Source organism: Cinclus cinclus, chromosome 13, assembly GCF_963662255.1.
Source record: "Cinclus cinclus chromosome 13, bCinCin1.1, whole genome shotgun sequence".
Taxonomy (NCBI): domain Eukaryota; kingdom Metazoa; phylum Chordata; class Aves; order Passeriformes; family Cinclidae; genus Cinclus; species Cinclus cinclus.
Window position 1 is genome coordinate 12,745,572 of NC_085058.1, and position 25,481 is coordinate 12,771,052.

Consider the following 25,481-nt stretch of genomic DNA (forward strand, 5'->3'; position numbering starts at 1 on the left):
AGGCCACTTTTTACTTACAAAAATCCTTTTTTTTTTTTTTTTAATTAGGGACAGTAATGAAATCAGCTGGAGGCTGATGCTTAAAGTTTATCTGGCTAGAGTGAACCAGTATTGGTCACCCAGTAGGTAACAGTGTGCTAATGGTATAATCTTTTGTAGTTTTAAGCTAGATATTGGGAAAAGGAGAATTATTTGCTTAGATTTGAGGAAGAATGATGATTGATATGGAAGCATTTTCCTTGATTTTTTTTTATTATTTTAATATTATTTGGCAAATACAGTTTGTTCTGTTTGTTTTAGTCAGCCTTTAGCCTATTTACTTCAAGAATGAACTGGAAACATCAAAGACAATCATACTTTTAAAGTGGATTTGTGAATATGTTTTCTCATTCTTATTTTTAAAATCACCATTTAAAGATACTTCATTTAAAATGTCTCTCGCAGGGCATAATAAAAGTTTTTGCATTACTGCTCAAAGAAAATTATAGAGGTGTCATTGTGTTTGTACAGTCCCGTTGAAAGAACAGGCACATGCTCACTTTGAGGTTTCAGATTATGTAGATTTACTGAAGTTTGCATCACACCTACATAATTCACATGAATTATGTAGGAGCTTGCATGCTCTTCACTGATACATAGTGAAGTGCATTGAGCATTTAAACCAAGATGCTTTCCATATTGTAAGGTCCTAATCTTTGTAAGGAGGTATCATTGATAAGAAATACAGATTTCAGTGGGGACAGAGCCTTACTGGGAAGATGAACATTAGCTTTCTGCTTTACTTAGTTCCTTACTGTGTTAGTCCAATGCTTGACAAGTCTCCATTCCAAAGCAGCCCAGGATTCTTAAGTGGTGATATCATCAGTAAGAGAAGATAAAGATCGACTGAACTAATGTGCTGAGGCTAGTAACAATGTGGCAGAAGTTAAAATTTAAACAGCTTTCATTCTTCTTTGTTTGATTTTTCACACTGTGAACTAAATAATTCTCTTATCTGATTGAAAAACTTTAGCATGGTGGTGGTGTCTGCTTCACTTCTTTGCAGCTTGAAGGAACATTAAATGCCTAAATCTTTCTACATCAAGAGAAACTAATTGCATATACCTTGAAGTTGATCTGTTATGTGTTCAGATCTTTATAGCTGAATTGAGCTGGAAAAGCATGCTTTAAAGGCAGCAAAAGCATTGTGTAAGGTGCAAGTGGTTACCAGCAAGACATGGAAGTGAAAAGTAAATTGAGACTTGCCTTAAAACTCTACTCCTTTTGAAAATTTCAGTCGTGAAGTTCTTCGCTCTTTTTACCATTTAGTTTCCACCATATGCTAATATCTGGGGATACAGGTAGGTATATGCTTGATTTAGTATTCTTATCTTCTAGAGCCAGTCACAGAAGGGATTCAATAAAAGAAGAACCTTTGTAAATCTCATATTTCATCACCTGTGTAATAATTCTCCTGAACCATCATTTGGTCTACTTTTAAAAGTACAAAATCACCAACCTCTGAAGGTCTTACCATTATCTCACTGGCTTTTATTAAGGCTTAATTTTGGAGTGATTTTTCTAAGACCTTTCAGGTAACATATTGATACACATTTGAGATCTGTGATCTTGAGTAGTATGTGCAGATTTCAGTGGTCTGGCCAATAACTAAGTTTAGGATTCATGTATCATCATAATTAGTGGAGTTCTTCCATTGATATGTCATGTGGTACTTTGGAATTAGTTTTGTTACCTCTTCCTCTAAAATTATTCAGAAAACACATTAGCAATTACTTAGTAATGACATTATGGAAAAAGAGTATCCAAGAACCTTTATAGATGTTTCCCAACATTTGTTACTAAGAATTTTTTAATTAAATGGGTTCAACATAGCTGGACATGTCTTTGTGCTGGCTCACACACTTGAGGAATTAAAACGCCCAGGTTGTAAACCTAACAGATTTTCATGAAAACTGACAGAGTTTTTTTTTTTATTTTTAGTGTATTACCTGTGCCAGACACTTATATTTCATGTATCTTTATCTCCAAATGTGAAAGAAAAGAGCAAAAAGCTTCAATTTTTCTTTATGACAGTAAAAGTATAGGAACATGTTAAGAAAGGAGAGTCTATCTGAAGTAAGATTTGGTAACTTTATTTCTCTGGTTCACATTACACTGTGCAAAGAAGCTGTTCACCTCCCATTCTAAATCATTTTCATTTTACCAGCTGGAGAAGATCAGAATAAAATGGACACATCCCTTTTCTCAGTCCCTGGTGGTGATGATCCAGCATTTGTTTTTCATTCAAACCACATGTTGAATAAGTGAAAAAGAGGAAATACATGCTGGTCATAGGTCAGGTGCAACACAGAGTTTATACAGATTTATTTTCTTTGTAGCATCTGCAGTCATGCATTTAAAGCCATTGAATGTTGTTCTGCTTCCAGTTATTTTGAGGCAAGTTTTCTTATATAATGACATTTTGGGTTTTGGATTGCCCTGCTGGCCAGGCATCCAGCCTCCAGAGCTGGAGGAACAGCCTGGTTCTGCAGATGAAACTACAGCAGTCTGACTCTCCAGAACTCAAAAGTCCTGCATGATCTCATAGGGTGGAAGCTGACCCTCTTTGTTTCTGGCCTCAAATGAAGAAAGCTAAGCAAAAAAAAAAAAAAAAAAAAAAAAAAGGAAAAAAATAAAAACCTGCATAAGTATTAGGGTAATAATGGGGAGTTGGGGTTAAGAACACCTTGGGCATGTAGGAGAGAATAAGGAGGAAGGAGCACAAATATACTGCAGCCTACAGTGTGAATTTAATTTTTAAGCAGATACGGATTAGTGAAGATTTGAGTTTTGTCATAGCATTGCAGGTTACATGCTCATTTAATTTATACTCCATTAGAACTGCACTGCTCATTGCTTATGACTGAAGGAGCATCAGGAAAAGTGCATAAATTGATATCAGCTTTATTTGTTGTCTTTCTTATTCACACACTTCTAGTTGTGTTTTAATAGCTTTGACTAAATTATGAATGATGTGCAGTTGGTTAGGAATTTGAAGGCAATAATTTCACATTCTCTTAAATATGCCAGCCAGCCAAAACTCAGTATGCATTTACAGCAGCTATTTTCTAGATTTATAGGTAATCTTTTTTTCTGTATTTTTTCTTATCACTACAATTTAATCTCACTTTTCTTCAACTTGTCAGCATTATAATGTATCTAGAATGAGAATTAATAGCTTACACTGGAATTAATTCATTTTTACAAGAATCAAGTTGGAAAAAAAAGTGCATCGCAAATGGGCATGAGGGAGTGGAAAGGAAAAAAAAAAGCATTCTTCACAATAATAATAATAATGAAGCAGTGGAGGAGTTTTCCAGCAGAGGCTGTGCAGTCTCTACTGTGAAAAGTGTTTAAACCTCGAGTGAAGAAGGTCCTGAGCAACTTGATCTAATTGTGAAGTTCACCCTGCTTTGGCCTGAATGTTGGACTAGATGGCCATTGCAGGCCTTGTGCAGTCTAAATTTTTCTAAATTTAAACCACCAGAATTAAGTCTGAGCTGTACAAAGGCTTGGACATATTAGAAGGGAAAAAAGTCCTCATGTCCTTTCTGTTCTTCAGAGCTATAAACAGCCTTTTAAAATACTGAGGGAATGCAGTGGGAACTGTGAGGCTAAATATCAAATGTCACACCAGAGACTTAAGAAGTCAGTTTATGGACAAGTATCTTAACAGATACTTTATATGAACAGTGAGGAATTCTTGATTCTTCCTTTTTAAATTAGAATGATTTCACCCTTTTTTAACTTGATGATTATGTTTTGAGTCTCATTTAATATGACAGTTGACGACCTTTTTAATTTGTTTTGCCGTTATTTTTTTTCTCAATTTCTATTAGGAATAGGAGGCCTGCAAGATTTTGTGCTGAAGTCTGCAACACTGTCAACATCACCTGCTTGTCCACCGTTTACACCTCTCAACTTTGAAGCTACCCCGATTGTGCGAGTAGCTGTTGAACCAAAACATCCAAGTAAGCTTCAGGGAGAATGGGGGTGGTAGCACCAGCTCAGCGTGGCAGCAGTGCAGCTTCCAGCCCTCCGTGGTTTGGCTAGTTCATGAGCTAGCCCCTGAATCAGAGACTTGCCCAATATAAAATAAACTTACAGGTTGCCTGGAGGGCAGTGTGAGTTGTTCCAGCTGCCTCGCTCCTGTGTCAGTAGGTGAGGAGACACAGGAGAAGTTGTTGTGACCTTTTGTGGCAGCTGTTCACAAGTCAGACACTACACAGGCTAACAGTTCGGTGCTCCTTTACTGTGGAGGTGAGCAGATCTGTGGGTTCTCCATGTCTGCTGCTCTTCCTTTATGTGTGTCCTGAAGCTTTTGGTGCAGATTTGCAGTACTGCTTCTCTTTGATGTCCCCACCCCAACAGAGAGTGGGGTACCTCTGGCTTTATTTGAATTTCAGCCCAGTTCCCATTTTTTGGTGTAGTGTCGGCAGAACCAAAATAACTGGCTTTATGTTCCATTGCAAAATACTCTAATGCTAAGATTACATGATGTTTTTTCAGAGAGCTATTGGACAGCTTGGCAGCTATTTGTTTCATGTATTTGAGTAACAGATAATCATATATTGTACATCCTGCATTTGTTAAAGCAGTTTTGAAAGTATTGGAAATTACTGGTTCTGCTGAATGTTGTATTAAGTCCAAAATATTAAAGGAATGTAATTCTAGAACTACTGACCAGTTTGGGGGTAATTTTTGTTCCTTAAGAAATGAAGCTGGATCATTCTTGCACCATTACTTAGTTTTTCCTCCTCAGTAACTTCTGAGTTTGTGATCTGAGCTAAATTTTTTAGGGGGACAGAAGCCTGAAAGGTGGTTATACGTGCTGAAGTTTCCTGAAAATCCATTGTTGCTTGCAATAACAGGAAGACAAGCAAAATGTGGCCATTGGAGTTGCCCAGAACTGTGTGTAGTCTTGAGGTGGCCCTCTCACATAGTCACGTGTGCATTGCACTGCCACATCAGACCTGCTTCAAAACTTCTGTGGAAAAATGACTCATATAAATTATTTCCCTATGTACATTTTACAAAATTACTGCATGTCTTCACATTCATGTCAAAATCTTCCTGTATGATTGCCATAAGCTCCAAAAGAAAAAAAAAAAGAGTACTCATCACTCTGTGAGCTTAAATGCAGAGACAAAGTTGAAAGTTTTTGTTCAACTGTGTCAGCCATGTGAAATAACACTGCAGTTTTTCCACTTTTCATTTATTTTTTGTTTTTTTTTCAAGGATGCTTTTCTATTAACACCCTTACAAACTCAGCAGTAAATAAACAATATCATATTTCTTTTAATAGTCTCCTAGTGAATGTCACTTTTCCTTCTGAATATGAATATACATTCTTGGAAACCCCTGGGGTATTCTCTACTGCATATGTAAAATAAAAAAAGAATTCATACTTAATTTCTTTAAATTGTGTTCATTATGAAAGGCTGCTGACATGAGGTGTTTATGCATAGCTTTGATGTAATCTAGCCAAATTTGACTCAGCTGTGCTTGTTCATTCTCCATTAACTTCAAGACACCTCTTTTTAAACACCTTCATTTTAGGGACAGCTGTGATTTGTTTCACTGAAAAGCTCTCACATTCCTGCTTTTTCCTCTTTTCAGATTTTAATTACTTTAAAGCATTTTAGTGGCTTACATCTACTTCAAAATCCTTCCTGTGCTTTATTTGCAGTTCTGCCTTCTAAGTATTCAAAAGTATCCATATTCCATGTGGAATACTTCTGCTTTTATTTTAGAAATGCTAATGTTATTATTTATGTATTTGGAGAATTTTGAGCATAAGTAATTTCAAAGTTGCTACATTTATTTATGAAAGATTCCAAGGAAATGAAATTATTTACTGAAAGATGACATTAAAAATTGTAATAGATAGAAAGGTTATAATAATTTGATAATTTGTGAAAATGAGGAGTGAAGGTCTGAATTTTTTAATCACTTCATTTCAATAAAATTAAGTGGTTTTACTGGGTGTGAGCTGTATCTGAAGTTGCATGTGTATAGGAAGCAACATAGCATAGTCAATAGATGACTTGTTCTACTGAACCTGCTGTAAAGCTGTGTAAACAAAAAAATGTGCAATCCATTGAAATGTGGTGTTATATGGTTATAATTGTATGATGTGAATTTTGTCATCAGTACATAAATTGTTGGTGACAAAATCTTGAGTGCAGCTTATATTTTCAGTTGCTGCTCTTAAAACCATGCTGCTCTGTGTGACTCATAAGCAGAAAATTGCCCACTGAAAGTTTTTGCTTGTTCCCAAAATACCTATTTGTGTTCAGGCTTCCATAAAAATGAGTGTTACTATTTCTCAGTTTAAGTCTATCCTATTTTGAGTGGTTCTTTCCCAGTGTTCCTTTGTTAATAATACCCTGTTTTGCCAGGTGATATGCCTCAGCTGGTCAGAGGGATGAAGCTTTTAAACCAGGCTGATCCATGTGTGCAGGTTTTAATCCAGGAGACAGGAGAACATGTGCTGGTGACAGCAGGAGAGGTTCATCTTCAGCGCTGCTTGGATGACCTGAAAGAAAGGTTAGAGGGGCAAGGAGGAGGAAATATTTTTAGTTCAGTAGGTGTCTGTAGTATTTCTCTGTCAGATGGATATCTTTGATTTATATTCTGGTAAAATAGAGCTTTATTCACAAACAGCTTTTACCACTGAGTCATAAATGTACCTTTTTGTAGCCATAGAATTATCTGCAGTTGGGCAGAAGCCACTAGCTTATCACTTCTATACATCTCACACACACTTGGGGCATTTCCTAGAAATTACAAATTGCAGTACTTTCAGGGGTCTAATTAAGAATGTAGCATTTGTATATGTGACATTTGTACAGATTAAAAGCTGAGGAGAATCATATCTGATAAATGAACTCTGGTCTTGGTGGTTTATAACTTTTCAAAATTGTATGTGCACACTCTATCCTGTGCCTTTTCTCGTTGATTTTTTTTTTCAAATGTTAATCTTTTCTCATTCATGAGTAGTATTTTTTGCAAACACACATGCATATATTTAGTATCTTCTAATGCTTCTTCAAATGGCAGAAGAACAGATGTCTGAAACAATCCCTTCCTGTAACTTCATGTACTAAAACATTTCTGGTACTTCTGCTACATACATTTACTGGCATTTTCTTTCTAAACCAAAGAGCAAACCTGATGAATGGTTGTATGTTTGTCTTACCGTACCCATACTCATTTCAGTTAATATCAGAGAACTGTAATTTCTTAGGAAAATTAGACTGGATCACTTGTAAAACTGGATGTATGTTTTAATGGTTATTCTCATTACAGCTTAGTGCAAGGTGTTTTCATTGCTTCTAAAAATGTAGTACTAGTTATTGATACATTTGGCTCAAATGTAATCTGTTTAAGCAAAACTGGTTGTGCCTGTTTCGCTGCAATTTGCATAGCAGGATTGTATTATTGGCAGTGGTCCAAATCTAAAAAAAAAAAAGAAAGATAACATAATACTCCATGACAGGGTAATAGGATTATACTGAGCAACTAGTAGGACTTGCCTACATACCTTATGTACATTTACATGCCTAAATTTTCCTTTCATGTACATAATTTTGGGGGTTTTTATGAGTTGTCATCTCATTTGTCTTTTTTGAGAGAATGGTAGCCTGTCAAAAGTTACCTTTCTATATTCCTGTGCCTGTGGCATTGTGAGCAGAAACAAGAAACACCTGGAGACACAGAGGAGCAGGGCTGCCCCCATTGTCCTGCCTGACTGTAGTTCATAATTTCTCTGTTGGGTTCCAGCTCCCAAAAGGAGCTGGGAGCAGATGTGTTCACTATGGAGCTCATGCTCCTTCTGGTCTCAGGATTTGGCATATTTTAGTTGCCATCCCTCACACACCAGCTCGTGGTGATGCCTTGAGAGGCCACCTAGAACAGAGGCTAGACAGTGTTAAAGGAATAAAGTAGGTATTTATTAAAAAGGCCTTCAAAGGATACACCTTGGGCAGTGCAAGAGCCTGGCTGAGGCTACACCCAAGGTGGATGACAGGTCATGAGTTTTCACATTTTTATTAGTTTTGGTCCATTTACATATTGATGTTAATTGTCCCATTACAGCTCCAGGTTATGAAGTCCCATCCTCCCAGATTGCTCTCCTCAATTTGCTGTTGTTTGCACTTCTTGGGCCTGAAGCTGCAACAGTGTCCTTGGTTCTCAGGCAGGAAGAGTATTGTTTCGTCTAACTAAACTATGAAGAGAACTTGCTAACACTTTATATGAAGCTCAAACTTATACACTAATTCAGAACAGCATCTGGAATATACAAAAGCTAAAATTTAAGGCATTGGTGAGACAGGAATTGTCCCTTCCTTCCCTCCCCATTTTGTAGAAGAAAAAGTCCAGAATGAAATCCTTGTCTTGCTCCATTCCTCACAGATTCTGTGTAAATTCTGCCTTGGTAAAGTGGCCCTACTTAACTATTAAAGTGTGAAGAGGAGAAGTTGTGCTCTGGAATGTTAGTTTTAATGAGCTCTTTTTGTTTCTGTGTAAATGTTTAACTAAGTGCACGTGAACTTGGGATCAAGCCGTCGACATCAACTTGGTGAACTTGGGATCAAGACAGCATATAAATAACCTTAAAATGTGACCCACAAGTTTTTCCCCTAAAATACTGGGAAAAGTTACTCAAGTCAAATGTGAAGTAAGGGGACAGGATCCTGATACTGGCATCTACCACAGTTGCATCAACTGGGTTTTGCAGATTTGATGCTTTTGGACTAGTTACAGCAGTTGAGGAGGTTCTGCTAGAATCAAACTACATTTCATTGTCAAGATTTTAATCAGACTTTTGAAAAAGCACATATTTAATTTTAGCTTTCCCACTGTGTATTTAGAAAATTATGTTCAAGTGACACATTGTCAGAGATGTGAAGAGACATGGAAACAACTAAAAGATTAGTCATATATGTTCATCTAAATGATTAAATATGGATGTTCTGCTTGATTTCACCAAATTTATATCTTTTCTTCCCAATTAGTTCTTTATGAATAGAGTAAGAAATCAGACCTTGTAACTTCGCACATTTTATTTTCTGCATTGTACAATAGAAATTTTTAGAAATTTCTGTCCCAGGAGCATTACAAATACTAAGCAGCAGAGGATTAAGTTACCCTTTTCAGAATGAGAAACAAAGATAATTAAGGTAATGGTGACATGTTGGTGGGTTTGTGTTTGGTTTTTTGGTATAATACAAATCCTTGAAAGAACTGCAAAAAGGATAAATCTCCTGGTTCTGACTCCCATGGAAATAAAGCTTACAATTGTATTTGCTTTTCTTCTGCAACTTTTTTTTATCACTGACAAAATTTCCTGGAACATAGGACATTTTGCTTAGTCCTTCTGTTGTCATTTAATAAACCTGCTCAGAACTGATGGATAATTAATGAGGATACACAGCTCTGATCTTGAGTCTATCAGGTAATAAATAATTCCTCCTTTTTTCTTGCTGTCATTCACAACATTTGACATACCTAGAATGTTTCACCTGACTTTAAAGCATCACTTTATAGCATTAAACTTTTATAGTAGTGGTTATCAGACAGCGGTTATCTGTTAAACTTTCCCAGTGCTTTGTCTTCTCTGGGCATCTCCCTGTGTGAGCAGATGGGCTGGCTCACACCAAGTGTCCATCTCTGTACCGTGGCTGAGCACTGTGGCCAGCAGCAGGGATAGGAGGAGTAAAACTGGAGTAACTGTGATGCTTTCCCAGGCCTCTCTCACTTTCAGTCCAGGGCCCTTTGTGGTTTGGTTGTCAGTTAATCCTGGGCAGCCTTTCCCATGCCCCGTGTGGTTTTTTAGGTCTCTGTTGCACCCTTGGAACATCTGAAGGCTTCTTGTGCTTGTGTTCCTTTGATCATCTTTATTCTCAGTTTTTTTCTAGTTCTGTTTCATTTGAGGGCAGAGAACAGCAGCACATAGTTTCCAAGATGTGGGTGAACCAGTGATTTATGCAGAGGCATAGCAATGCTTTTATTTTTTTGAGTTCCTTTCCAAATATTTCTGAAGACATAAAAGGCAGTGCTTCTTTTTTGAAGGACATAAAATTTGAGTTTGAAATGCATTACCTAGTAATCTATGTTGCAATCAGATTTCTTCATGGACATCTGTTCCATGTTAAGGCCATTGCCCTACCTCCCACCCTCAAGTTTAAAAGTATTTTCAACTAATTCTTCGACTTCATTTTGCAGGTTTGCAAAGGTGCAGATTAGTGTATCTGCTCCCATTATACCCTTCCGAGAGACCATAACAAGACCTCCCAAAGTCGATATGGTGAATGAAGAAATAGGAAAACAGCAGAAAGTTGCTGTCATACACCAAACGAAAGAGGACCAAAATAAAATTCCTGAAGGAATCCAGGTTGATTCAGATGGCCTTGTTACAATTAATACTCCAAATAAACAAGCTACTCTCAGTGTAAGAGCAATGCCACTTCCTGAGGAGGTAACTCGACTTCTTGAAGATAACAGCGACTTAATTCGCACTATGGAACAGCTCAACACTTCTCTGAATGAAGATAAAAAAACACATGAGATAAATCAGAAGACTCTTGATAGAATCAAAGAATTCAAACAAAAGTTGGAGAAAAGTCTTCATGGAAGAAAGTGGAGAAATGCTGTTGATCAGATCTGGTCATTTGGACCACGGAAGTGTGGGCCTAATATTTTGTTGCATAATTTCGGGGGCTATAAAAGATCTGTGTGGCAGTGCCTTGGGAGCTCTGTGAAAGAAGTAGGTAAATACAGAGACTTTGACAACAGTATAGTAAGTGGATTTCAGCTGGCTACACTTTCAGGTCCCATGTGTGAAGAGCCTCTCATGGGTGTTTGTTTTACAGTGGAAAAATGGGAAATTAGTAAAGCTGGAGATACGCTGTCAAATAGTAGGCAGAATTCAGGGGAGCTTGATGCCACAGAACATCAGCAAAAGGAAGATAATACTCTAGCAAGCAGTTGCACTGCTGAGAGTCCCAGTGCAAATGAATACCAGGACAGGAACCAGAGTGGCACAGACTCACCTGAGAAAATGAGTAAACACAAAGGAGAATCAGTACCTGCAGATTGTTATGGCCCTTTCTCTGGACAGCTGATTGCCACCATGAAGGAAGCCTGTCGTTATGCTTTGCAGGCAAAACCACAGAGACTCATGGCAGCAATGTACACCTGTGAAATCATAGCTACTGCAGAAGTTTTAGGTAAGACCAGGAAAATAAACCTTTGCCAAGAATTTGCCTTCTGGTTTCCAAGGTGAGGTTTTATAGATGAGCCTGAGTCAGAAGCTATAACTTCACTAGAGGTTTTGTCAGGCATCTTGTATAGTTCTCCAGTAGATTCTCCAGTGATTTTCTAATACCTGTAATACTTACACTATTCTGAATGAGAATTCAGCATTCTTCTTGCTTATCTGAACTATAGGCATAAAGAACAATGCTACACCTTTTTGAAATGCAAGATACAAAAAGTTGCCTTTCTATGAGGTTTTTGTAAGACCAGCTTCAATAACCATGAATATCAGCACTGTGACTTATAATTAAGTATAAGTTCAATGAAGAGAAGAGAAACTTCTTTATTAAGGGAGTGCAAGATCTTAGCAAATGCCATATCGGTATATTTTAATACAATAATACAGGAATAAAATCAGGAAAAGAAATGTGAAATTATTGTTGCAGTCCAGTTGGTAGTTTTGTGTTTTAAAGTAACATCTGTATCCCTCTGGTGTGCAAGTTGCTCAACCCAGTGCATGCCAAATGGTGTCACTTATATTACCTTACCACTTGCACCTACTTAAACTTGTTTTTATGACTTACTTATGACACCACTTAACTGTATTTGTTCTTGGAGTTTTCCATGGGAGTTGCTTGCACGCTAAATCTGATCCAAAGCACCAAGCTTTTCTTGAAAACTGACTTCCAGTGGGTTAAGCTATCAGCAATTTTACTTTGGCCAACTGATCATGGCACAAATTACAGCATATCCCACGTACAGTAATTAAATACTTGGTTGCTTGTAAAATAATCTCAGCTGTTGTACACACAATCATACTGATAGCTGTCCAGAGACCAAAAATTGCAGTTGTTGTAATGGAAAGAAATGCCTTTAAATGTGCAACTATTTTGTGCAGATGCATGATCCTGTTCTTTGCTGGAGGTACCCTGTAGCAAGCCTGGTAAGGAGCGTGCTGCCATGGGCTTATGGGCACCTTACCCTGAACATCCTCTGCTATGACAGGGAACTTTGGCATTTCAAACTCTTTTCTAATGTGTAAGATTACAAATAGCTCTCAGAACTGGGCTGTGTATTCTTCCCATGTTGCTGTTCTAGAAGCACATTGGCACAGTACTTCTGACTCTATATCAAGCTATAAGCAAGTTACCAATTTTTAAACCTCAAAAACACTGTATGAATTGCTGTTTTCCAAAATAATCACTGCCCAAAAAGCATGATTGTTTACAGTGAAGTAATAAACATGTATTGGCTCATCAATTGTGCCATAAACCCAAATGGAAACATGGCTTTTTAATGCATATATATATATATATATATATATATTTAATGAGTGTAATTTAGGACTCAGACATGCAAACAAATTAGCACAGTCTAATGAACGTGAATTGTGTTGTAATAGCCACGGACATGCACTTAGTTCATTAAAAATTCATGGGTTTCATTTTTATTGTGGAAACTTAATCTAATAAATTGCATCCTCATTAGGAGGAGTGAAAAGCAGGCCCTCCATCCAGTCAGGCTTGGCAGTTGACATGTGCCAAACCATTGGCTTTTCTATCTTAATTCTTTCCTTTGGCATTCCATACATTGATACCCTGTGAAGTTTAATGTGTGAAGTTTAATATATTTCCATATTGATCTGCTTGTTTCTAAGGCAGTAGCATCTGGGAAAGTGAGGCTTTCTCTGTTCTCAGAATATAAAACTTTTTCCATCAGCCTTTCCTGACAGGGAAAATAACTTCAGCTGATGCAGAGGACAGGAATAGGGAAGAGGGGATTACAGTGTTTTTAAGTGTTTTTCTTGTGTGCTTATTATCTTCATCAACACGAATGTATTTGTCAGTTTTTGTCCGTAAAATACTTTTAAAAACATGATACCTACTGTTAATTCAAGCATGGGCATTTTCACGGCTACTTTCATGACATATATACACTGTATTTCAATAAATTGAGTATTAACTTGGGAAAGAAAATTGAAATTATCCATTACTAACTTAAGACTGAATTTATTACCAAACCAACTGAACTCATTAAATATAATAAATACGTAGGATTTCAGATAAAGTATTTTTTTGTGATTAGAATAGCACTGCACTGTCTGAGACATGTAGAGATATGATGATCTAAGCGAATTTTAAACAGTAGCTTAGATACAATTCCTAAAACACAATAATATTTCTTAGTAATGATTCTGAAATATTTGGTTATAAGAAAAAAGCAAGTTAGGCACATAATCTGGCAAAGTGCCTTTTTAAAACTGTCATATAATTGTATGAAAAGGACATAGATGGATTGATCCAGCAGTAATAAAGCATTAAATGTTACTCAGATGCTTCTCACACTGTATGGCAGAATATGCTGTTTGAATTTAGTGTGTCCTTTTAATTGACTGACTTACAAAAAAGAATTCTAGCCAAGAAAAGTTGCACATTACTTAAAGCTGAACCTTCCTGAACAGATATTGATGTATTTCCCTTCATGGTGCAGGATGTGAATATGTTGGTGAGCTGATCAGAATTGTGTCTCTGCAGGTCGTGTGTATGCTGTGCTGTCCAAAAGGGAAGGCAGAGTGCTACAAGAGGAGATGAAAGAGGGGACGGATGTGTTTATTATTAAGGCAGTCCTGCCAGTAGCAGAAAGCTTTGGCTTTGCTGATGAAATCAGGAAGAGAACCAGTGGCCTGGCCAGTCCACAGCTGGTGTTCAGCCACTGGGAGGTAAAAATATCTATTCACTCCATCTGTTTTGGTGATCTATTTCCTGTAGATGTGGCAGACTGGAATAATAAGCAAAAAAGGTTAAGTTTTGGTCAAGACAAAAGCCTTAAATTATTTCTTTTTGTAAATATGCTGTTCAGAAATGTATTCTTTTTTTAAGATGGGATGCTTTTTTATTCCAATAGAAAGTAAGTGTTTCATAAATGAAACTGTTTCTTTATAGATGTGTTTTCCTGAATTTATGTGCCCTTTTTCATGAGTTCTCTGGTAAACTTGTTTGGGGAGTGGGAAAAAAACCAGAACCACAAAACAGCCTGACCTTACAACTAACAGAAAATGAATGTATCAGTAAATCTAATGCACATGAACATCAACCTCTTAAGGTCTAGCAGGCACCTTTCATATTCCAAGCCAACATAAATTTTCATGCTTAAAAGGCAGATCGAATAGATGTCATTTTTTCAAAATGAAGTCTGTTGATAGCAAGCAGTGGTGTCCTCAGAATCATTCCATTTGGTCATCCTTGCCACTTAAAGAAATGAAGAGTGGAATGTGAAGGTGTAAAGCAAGTAGGAAGTGGGAAAACTGATCAGGAGTGTCATCAGCTGAAAGTGCAGTGTAGTTTGTTCCTATGATGTGGAGAGTAGATATTCAGGGAGAAATAGAACAGGCTGTAAATCAGAGCTCCTTGTTCAAGACACACACACCTGCATTGTCAGGCTCCTCAGAAGACTCCACTGAAGAAACTAAAAATGGCTTCAAGGGCAAAAGTCAGTGGGTATAAACATTTCACCTGAAATTTTAAAAATAACTTCGAAGTCTAGTTTTTTCTGGTTTTGGTTTGGGGTGTTTGTTTGTTTGTTTGTTTTTGGTCAAGTGTTCCTTTATTTGGTGTTAGAAAACAATAGAATCTTTTGTAAATGCATGAAAGAAAAAATGTTTGCTTGTTTGTTTGATCTTCTGATTTATTTTGTCACCTCAAATGTCAAGTCTCTGAGTACAACCAACTGTAGATTTTTGAGGTCAGTGACATGCCCTGCAGTTGCCAGCTATGGGCTGCTTACCAGTGTTTCTCTGAAGTATGTGCTGCTTTTTCACATGGTGTGGATTCTTCATCCACAGCTAAGTTGTTTCCCTAAGTGGTATCTGTAAAATACTCCATTAACTGTATTTCTTTGTTAGTAACTGTGGTAACTGCCTCAGGAATTTTATGTGGATGATAATGTAGAAGGAGGACCTCTGCAAACTGGCCACATGCTAGCAAGAGAGTTGGGAAGAATATTTGAAAGAGTACTTGAAACAGTACACTTGGAAAAGTACATTATGTCTTGCTTGGCAGTGGTACCTTACTGGTGTTAGTAAATGCAGCACTAAGGACTGAGCTCTCCTTTCTTGCATTGATTTATTTAATCTTCTTGTTACCAAGTCCAACTTCACATAGAACCACAGAAGGAAAAACAGCTGCACAGAATGCAAAAAGAAAAAAAAAAAAAAGGACAACCCTTCACAGATGGTGTACGCACAAAAAAAAATAGATAAACTGCATCATTTGAGTATAGGGATTTGGTTATAGCCAGTTACAGATCAGGTACCTCAAACCAGTGAGGTTTGCTGTACTGTGTATTACAGTAATCTTGTCAGTTCTGGATGGTCTCCTGTGAAGTGCAGCTGGTGAGGCTTTGTGGCTTTAGTGGTCTTTGTCTGAACCTCTGACATCAGTGCCCTAAAGGAATACCAGCCAGAAGGACGTCAATTCCAGCTAACCATTGTTCTGGGCCAGTTTCTTTAGCATTTGTAGCTGCTGTGCTCCAGCACTAAGCAAACACATGAACTCTGTGGCTCACAGGCCTCCCCTTCCGTCCCTTGGCGTGTGCATTCACTCTCAGATGTTATGAATTTCACATAAGAAAATACTCACACATCATTAGAGACGTGCACAGGACAGGGAGATTTGGCAACATTTTCTAAAACTGACCTCTGAGAGAGACTGTAATTGCAGCTAGTGTGTTAAATGCATTGGTAGTAGGAAAATTACTGTGTAAGCCAGTCACCTTTCCACCTGGGTAATCTGTCAGTGGGGGGGGTTGGGTTTTTTTGTCTCCATGAAAGCCATGCTCACATATTTTTGTGATAAAATAAGCCTTTTACAAAGCTACCAGTAATTTTTCCTCTGTGCAGTGATGGCAGAAGGAGTGCATGTTACTCTCACACCATCAAGACAATTTCTAAATAAATGCAATTTTTAGAGTCTCTAGTGCTAGTATGACAGAGAAACCATGAGAAATGGTTTGTATCTCATCTTCTGTTTCTTATTCTCTTTGAATTCTGCACAAAATTGCATCAGGTGTTGGGCATGACTATGACATTGCCACTTTACTGATGAATTTTGTTATATGTGTCTACATGGTAAACACCAGCATTTTATTTGAATCCCTACTATTTAATGCATCATTGTGTAAGATAATGTGATGTGAACTTTGTGTTATTTTAAACTGTTTTTTCCTTAGTGTCAAAGCTGTGTTACCAAGAGTGTGACTGCTGCTTTAACTGCACACTCTCCAAGCCCTTCTGAATGAGCCCTGTGCTGCTGGTGTTTTCTCAGTGTGCTCAGCTCGTTAGCTGAGGACCTGGGACATACATTTGTCTACACAAATTCCTTCTAATGTGTTGTTAATCCCATTTTACACAAAGTGAAATATACAGTTTGGGGGATTTTTATACTTCCAAACACTTCATCTCATGGAAATCACGTGCATAGAGTATGTTTAAAGAATTGAGGTCTGCGTTCACTCTTTTGTTATATTTCATCACCCTGGTTTGTAGACTCTAAACACAGGAAGGTCAGTGATAGAGCCTATATTTAAATGAAGTCATTTTGCTCTCTGTGGAAATGAATTGCCATTTTTTTAAAATTCAGTTAATGAATGGATTTTGTCTAGTTCAGATTGCTCCATCCCCAAGGGATGGAGCAATATATATATCAAGGTCTGTCTTGTCAGATACTCCTTTTTTATTAATTTCTTCTAGCATGCTTATGCAATTTATTCCTGCCTGTAAAGGACAGAACCAAGGAAAGCTTTCACTTTAGTCCCAGCTTAAACAAACTAATTTTAAAAGTTAGGCAAATGTTTGGTGTGTTTGGTTTATTTGGCAGTACTTTCTTAGGTTTCAGCATAAATTTTCTTATTTAATTGTTAGTTTGAAATATTTAACTGAGGTAATTATGAACTGGTTGTATTTTTTTAAAAAACTTTGAATTACTAATACACCTTGAGTTAATGTATGTTTTTGTTTGAGACTGTTTCTTCTGTTCTCAGTTCTTTGCAGTTAAATCTTTTACTCAGTCATTTTATCTTAATCATAAGGATTTGAACAAGAAGGTGTTTGTGATTGCATAATCCTTAGAGTAATGGAACTGTCATCCCATTTGGGAAATCTGTGTTAAAAGTAAAAAAAAAAAAAATGCATGTGGCTCTGTTCAGATGCTGATTGAATTTTCAGCAAGAATTGTCAAAGAAATCTACCAGTTGTGAAGTTGTGAAATATGTAGTATTCCTGTTAAATCACATCTTTTCAATTGCATGAAGATTAGCTATTAAACATACTTTTGTTCTTGAGGGGGCACGAGTGAACTGTAAACACATTCAATCAGAATTCTTTGTCGTTATCCCTTCTAAGTAGAATAGTGCCTAGAAGTTGCCTCAGGGCTCTGGAGAAAGGTAAGAGAAGGCTGTGTGTATTAAGTGCTAGGAATATGAGACTTCTGAATTTGGAAGTTTTATATTCTGAATTTTAATTCATGCCTTTCGAATTGTGAGTAATTTTACAGCTCAGAAGATGGGGCTTAATATAGAAGTTGCTAGATGAGATTGTTAGGCTTGCATTAAACAGGAAGCAGGCTGAGGTAATGAGAGAGAATCTATTCTAGGCTTGAACTGTAATTTTACATATATTATTGCACCAGTGACAGTTTAGGCACATAAATGAATTCGAGGAGTAACCTGGAACCTTTCAAATATGAAAAGCTCATTGTTTTGGCAAGGACATCTGAAGCTAATTAAAACATTAAATAAAAGTGGTAGGGGTGTGGCTTTAAGTCTCTTTCTCAATACATGTTTCTTAAGTAATAGGAAAAAATGCAGCAGTAGAGCCACACATCTCCTTTTCTTATTTCCAGTTACCCAATTCCCTTTAACAGCTCCTGGCTGAAGTCAAGGCTAAAGCTTAGCTGTCACTGTTTGAGACACAAACAAGGATGATGCTCTTGAGCCAAAATAAACTTGTATGAGTTTATTTTATAGCTAATTGTGTAAATGTTCATTATTACAGTACTTCTTGGAGGAGGAGTTCTTGTATCTAACCAGGCATTTTCAGGCCTTGGCAGTCCCCATTATATATTGTGAGTGGAAGCTCTGAATTATGGGATAGTTTTGGATGCTTCTTTATCTTGCAGAGTATCTACAGACTCAGTATATTCATGTAGCACATTCTCTGTTCTGAAAGCACACTGCCAGTACTCAGGTGGCCTTGAATTTGGTTGTGCTCAGTGCAGAACCACTTGTGCAGCATTACCCAGCATATTATATGTGGTTTTCTTGAAAAACAGGAGGTGACTATTCACATACATTTCTACAAGGTTCTGCTGTTTTACGTGAGCAGAAACTTTTTGTTTCTCAGGCCCACTTCAGACACCTCAGATGTGCATATCAGCTGTGCCTTTTTCAGTTGCACAGTCTGTGTCTATGTCCTTGTCATTTCTAGGTGATGGACACCACTTGAACTGTAAATGCTCTTGAAATACCTTTCTGCCATCAAGTTTTCAAAGGTAGAAAGGATTCTGAACCACTGGTGCCCATATCATCTTTGAAATTGTGCATAATAGTTCTTTTGATTTTGGTTTTTTTTTTTTTTTTTTTTTTGTACAAGAAAGAACTTCTGGCATAATGTTTTCCCTGGCTTGCTGACAGCTGCTGCTGGTAGTGCACAGTCACACTGAATTTAGTGTTTCTTGGGATTTCTTACTGAGCAGTTCACAAAGGCCATAATGTTGCTTGCTGGTCTTAAAATCTCCATCAGACAGTGTAAGACTGCTCTTTCTATTCATGGTCCAGCTAAGGCATTTTCCACATTGATGATATTTGGCTCAGAAGAAATTTTCTGTCTTCATCAAGACAGCAAGGACCAGTAGGGGAAATGCTACCAGGAGCATGGCTGTGTTCCCAAATCTGCCTGCCCTTTTGGATGAACTAGGCAGATCCCTTCTGTTTGCTTTTGATGCTTCTCTCAACCTTGTTTTGCATAATTAGGCTGCCTTAGGCAGAAACTGTTTCTTACCATCGTTTTGTGAAATACACTAGACAATGGGACCAGGATTACTATTGGAGCCATCTGGGTGACACCGAAATGCAAATAATAAATCATCCTCAAATTAAGCCTTAAAATTCCAAGTCCTCTTGAATTGCAAGTGGTCTGCTCTAACTCATGTCCTGCTGAAAATCTTGATTAGCTTACATAATAACCATTTGCAGGATTAGTACACACTCTATCATGTATCAGTATTAACATAGCATGCTCATAGTATTTCTATTTTTATTGATTACTATTACAGGTATTCAGATTATGTCTCTCATAGAGATACAAGCATTTATAGCATGAATAATTAATGTGTAGTTGTTAAGCTAAAAGAGAGTGACATCTGTTTTGCCTGTGCTACTCTGCATGTTCTTACTAAACAAGTCTTATGAGACTTCATTGTTTGGGTGTGTTGGTTTGAATAGTTGTTATATTTTATGAAACGTCTTGCTTTAGAATGGTTTCTTCTTCTGAAGAATACCCTTTACTTACAATATTTGAAATAATCTGTTCACTTCTTTTGAAATACCTAATCCCAGCTGACTACATTATAAACAGTTTTATTTATACCTACATTGGGTTCTGCAGTGAGTGATGGGACACACTTCATGTATTTGACTGGGACTTATTATTTTTCTTTTAAGCATAATGGAATTCTGTGGGCATGCTTATAGTCATACTTTAAACAAATTTTATCACCCAAGACTTCTAGAAAATAAATCAGTGAAGATTAATTTTAAATGGTCCTTAATTTCAATGCTCCTTTAATAGGAACATTTCCATCACTTAGGCATTGTATTTGCAGTAACAGATTTAAGAACTGTATCAGCTGCTGTGCACTGATTAATTTTCCTGTGTTGCATTTTATATGGCTGCATTTAGAGAAAATGCTTGTTTTCTAATAGACTCAGTGGTGGTCCAGTGATCCACTGCATGGATCTGGATTTATAGTTCACTTTTTAAAATAAATGTCTTTCAGAAGAACCTTGCAGATGTATAGAAATACTCAGCTGTGTTTAGGAGGAAGCACTTTGTTGTGTACACTTGGAGGAGTAATCGTGTTTGTGCTGGGCTCTTTGCAGTTAAGGCTGATGTTGCCCCTGTCAGAAATTCTGGTGTTGAGTAATAAATAAGCACAGGCCACTGGCTAGTTCATGCTGTTAAAAAGAAAAAATTCCCAAGTCCTAGAAAAATTCCTGGAGAAAGGGTGTGCTGAATTTTCCAGTGTCCAAGTCACGGACAGTGTAGTGGTATTTGAAGAAGTGCTTTATCATAATGCTAACAACACCGTGATGTCATTGGTCTGACAGAATCTTATTCCTAATATTAGTGCCTCTTAACATTGTCTGTTATACTTGGGACATAAGATTTAGCTGTGGTAATTTTCTTTTTCCCCCTGCTCAGTGATTCCCAGACACACAGCACACTGGCAGAGAGATGCAGATGTTTGATAGAAAGTTAACTGAATTGCTTCAGTCACTTAAAGATTTTTCATCTGTGGAAGGCATTTTGTTTGAAAAAATGTTGTCAAGATGCTATCACATTTTGGATTTTAAGGGGAGTCTTAGGCTATATGTTTTCGTTTTGTACTCAAAACATACATGGAAACATTTAAATAATTTTAAATTAAAAGTGGCATGCAATATAGAATAAATAATGTTTCTGGGTGTCTGTTCTGCTTTGATCCTGTGGATTTTTCAGGATCCACAGTAAATGCCTTCTGTGAAATAACTATACCATATTCCAGAAGGAGTTGTCCATTTAGAATCTAACTCATCACTGGCTTCATGCAGACAAAAACTCAATTTCTGTTATGAATTCCAGAACCTTCCCTGTGTGGTTCCCATGATTACAAACAATAACTCAGGACCTAAAAAGCTTCTTAGCTCTAAATCCAGGGAACCCAGACCCACCATTCTGACAGTTCCCATTGTAAGGAAATGGATGATAATGCTTTGGGACTGTTCTTTTGCATGCTTGCACTGTATTTACAGAGCACAGGGAATGATGGATGCCACCTGCTATAAACATTTCCCTTGATGCATGAATATGATATAAATAAAGAGGCGCAGTCTAGTTTGTGTCTTTGCCTTTACTCACAGGATAAGAACTTTAAATAAGAAAAATTTGCTACTTTTTTGTTTGGCTCAGTGTCAGTGACACCCCTGTGTGTTATAATAGGGTTGCAGATGATGGCCCAGGTTCCTCTTTCCTATTGCTTACCACAGCATGGAAACACATGCTGATTAATTGTCTTTTGTAATGCATCTGCACCATTTAGGTAGGTGCAGATACACTAACAGAAATTTTCTGATGCTACCAGATCTTGCTCTAGAAGCAATGTGTAGTGGCTGAATTATTTAGGCAGGTTGATAAGCCAAGCTAGTTCCTGAGGTACTTCTTTGAAACCTAATTAACCTCTTTACAGCACTGCTCTACATCATGTAGCAGTACAAGGTTCACTTAGGATTCTGTAACCCTGTGCTGAAATAGGTTTACCCCTGTGGCTAATAAATACTAAATAGTACATTTAAACCTGCTGTTACGTTGACTTCCCTGAGACCTGTTGAAGCGTAAAGAACTCTTGTCAGTGGAAGAAATATCCAGTACAAAACTTCAGCAGAGCATGTCTTTCATCAATTATTGAAAGAGCCAGTCTTTCAAACCTGGGGATTTTCTTAAACATCCATCACTACAGTATCTTAAATATTTACAGGTAGATTAGATCTGTAAGTTCAATTTTGTATACTTTTGGACTCCTCTGTTATATTAATTCTTCAAGAACCGCTGTCTCACTCTCTCTCTCCGGGCATAATTTCTAGGTGTTACATTTCTTGCCAGTTTTAAAGAAAAGTCATCAAAGGGCATAGTGACAATCTTTAACTTAGCAGTTTGTAGCTGTATAACCTCCCTCAGTAGTGCAGTCTGAAGCAAATCCATTGAGCATGAATCACCTTTCCTTTTTCATGTGTTCTTACACTTGGAAAATTTTGTTTGTTCAGCTCTTCAGGCAGATCATGAAAGGGGGAGTCCCTGGTAGCTTTTCATTATTATGGTGTTGAGGATGAGTATCACTACAGCTTCATCAAGTCAACATGCAATCTTCACTGCCCTTTTTCTGTATTTCTAGTTCATAAAATAACAGTGAAACTTTCAAAATCCTAGAGTGGGGACTGTTCTTTTTTTATTGATATAAGCTGTCAAGGAAACACCTTTAAGTTTCTATCCATTGGTTATAAGGCCCTGTGCAAGACATCAGAGTGAGTATGACTCAAGCAGATTCTTCTGTGGTTAGACAGTCCTTACATTTATAGTAAAAAATAAACACAAAAAAATTTGGGAAGCTGAGTTTCAGACAGTTTATTTCTGAGCTCTACTTGCTTTTGGTTTTCAGCCAGACAACCCTATGCTTAGTCTTTCCCTGGTAAATAATTGAGATTGGCTGTCACTTTCAGCACGAGTAATACCCACTTACTATAACAAGTCTATGCATGTGCTTAACTGTAGCAAACTAGAAGTGTTTTTGTTAGTTTAGCTTCACATCTCATTTTTGCAAGATTGAGCATACAGTATTGCCTAATACAAATTAGACTGCCATAGTCATTCTCCTAACACCCCATAAAGTGCAATTTGTGTGGTTGTGTTGGGAGTTATATAGGGTGAGGTATTAAATTAGGACTCCACAACTGTCGGTGTTTCTGGGGCGAATCATCCATCTTCAGTCATAATTTTTTAATTCCTCTTCTTGCTAGTTTGTGTAACCTGAGCTTTAGGAAATTCTGCTTAGGTTGAAGTACCATATGGCATTTGAAAGGATTTGTAGAAGAAATTTTGCAACGGTAGAAAAGGCTTAGAGCATTAAGCTAAAATTGGTAATTTAGGAAAATTTGTTCTCTCCTTGTCAGTTATTAGTGCTAGTGCTAATGTTTCAGAAGGTATTATAGAGTAATATGCTCAGTTGTTACAACTGTTGTGATTCTTGCAGTAACTAATACTTGTCTGGATTGCTTTTTCCATGAGGATTTTGTTCAAGAAATGATTATGGTATTACCTTTGGTTTCTTTTGTAAAAAATATATTACCTGTAACTGCATCTTGTGAGGAAAGCTATAATCAAGTCAAATTAGTATTTTTGGAATTTGCAGTAGAACCTGGTAACACTATATGGCCAATTCCACCCCTTCCTAATGTTCATTTTTAGGGTTCTTCGTAATACCCTCTATGGTAGTCCCAGAACTAAGGGAAATATAGGGTGAACTGGAAATAAAAGCATGTCCAGTTATTCTCTGATCACATTAGATCTAAAATCTGTTCTAGAGGAGGGCTACAAAGCTGCAAGAACAGCTCTGCTAAATATATTAGAACCAGAAACAGTGATTTTTAAACCATCTGTCCAGCTCAGGATTGGGATTTGAAAACGTAGGGCACAGAAATGAACAGAAATCTTCAGTTCTGACAAATTCTAGTACAGTTGTTGTGTGATAATATTCTAAATAAGGAGTTCTCTCTTGAAAATTGAGAATTTTCTGAACATTATTTGGTGGTGTTTGCTGATAGGCAGGTGAAATTGCTTTTAGAAAATCTGTGCAGATAATTGCAGCTGAATTTGAAAAGTTATCGTGGGCTTCTTAGGGCAAGAGCTGCAGAGTATGTCTTAACTCTTGTTTTCTGCTTCCACAGTTAATTGCAGGCTCTCCAGAAAACTTGGATCTGCTCTACTTTTGTTTCTGTACTTCAACAGTTGATTACTTGAAGTATGCTAATCAACTTTTGTACTGCTTCACACTTAGTTTGTTTGTTTGCTTTTGCAGATCATTTCAAGTGATCCGTTCTGGGTCCCAACGACTGAGGAGGAATATTTGCACTTTGGGGAGAAGGCAGACTCAGAGAACCAGGCCCGCAAGTACATGAATGCAGTGAGAAAGAGAAAGGGGCTGTATGTGGAAGAAAAAATCGTGGAGCATGCTGAGAAGCAAAGAACTCTCAGCAGAAATAAGTAGCTGTCTCTGCTGCCTTTCTCTCCTGACACAGCTAAGTGTGGGTGGAGTGTTTTATATGCAGCAGATGCAAGATTTCAGCTGGACTTTGTTCTTTGATACCACTTTTCTTATATGCTTTGTCTGTGGCTTATGTTTTAATAAACTTAAGCCTTTCCAACTTTTGTACAGAGAAAATAATTTCTTTATTGAAATGAAATAGAGGCGTATTCACTGCAATTGGTATCAATTTTTAAAATTTAATGCCCTACTGAATGTCCTGTCACAAGGATTAGGAACTCCCAATTCAGTTTATTTCTTTCTGATTTGTCACATGTAATTACAGTAAGAGCTGGTTAGCTAGCTTCTTGCAAATAAACCATGCACTGAATTTAGCTCTTTAATGGTTTTGACTGTTTTTTAAATTAATTTCCATAATATAGTTGTTTCTTATCCATACTTTTCATAGTTACCTATATGTAAATAGATGTTAACCTATTAGGAATTTCTAAACTAGTTGTTTTACTCCATTCCTCATATAGGCAGTTCTTTAAAGCAGTAATATAACTTCTTTAAATCAGATGGCAAAAAGAACGTATGTGGAAGACAGCACTGCAAAAATCCGAGCAAGATTTGTGTTACTTTTCCTCCTTAGAACACAGCGTGTTAGAAACTTCAGTTTCCACAGACTAGGTGAGGGGACTGAGTATCTCCAATAGAAATGAGAAACTGAACATCAATTTTCTTCCCATACTTTATGCAGGAAGTAAAGCACATTGTACTTGAAAACTCTGGAAGTAAAACGGCGCTCTTGATTAGAGAGGGCTTCCTCAAATATATCTGTCTGAAACGTTTTTTCATTTTTAAACCTAGTGCCAGACAAGTGCCATTTACAGATGGGACTAGAAGCTTGCAGGTCTGCTTAAAACCTCCCACAGTGTGGCTTGGCAGCAGAACTCGAATTGGGAGCTCAAGTGACTTCTCCTGGCCCTGATCATATCAACCTAAATTCTTCAGGAAAGGTGTCTCATAGTTTTGCTTCTTCTATTAGAGTTTCTCCTTTCTAACTTCACTTTGGTTCAGAATGCTGTGTAAACTTTTCTGTGCTTCTTGCTAGTTTCCTTTGGAAGCAGA

General features: G+C 37.2%; 1 protein-coding gene across 2 annotated transcripts in view; it reads left to right on the forward strand.

Annotated features, from left to right (window-relative positions):
- EFL1 (elongation factor like GTPase 1) overlaps positions 1-24,712 on the forward strand; it is a 64,928-nt gene extending 40,216 nt beyond the window's left edge. For both annotated transcript variants that reach the window (XM_062501368.1, XM_062501369.1), the window contains 5 exons: positions 3,879-4,010; positions 6,441-6,588; positions 10,270-11,273; positions 13,836-14,020; positions 24,183-24,712. In XM_062501368.1, the coding sequence (XP_062357352.1) occupies positions 3,879-4,010; positions 6,441-6,588; positions 10,270-11,273; positions 13,836-14,020; positions 24,183-24,371 (1,658 nt within the window). In that variant the 3' untranslated portion in view covers positions 24,372-24,712. The remainder of the gene's footprint in view (positions 1-3,878; positions 4,011-6,440; positions 6,589-10,269; positions 11,274-13,835; positions 14,021-24,182) is intronic.
- Positions 24,713-25,481: the final 769 nt, after the last annotated feature.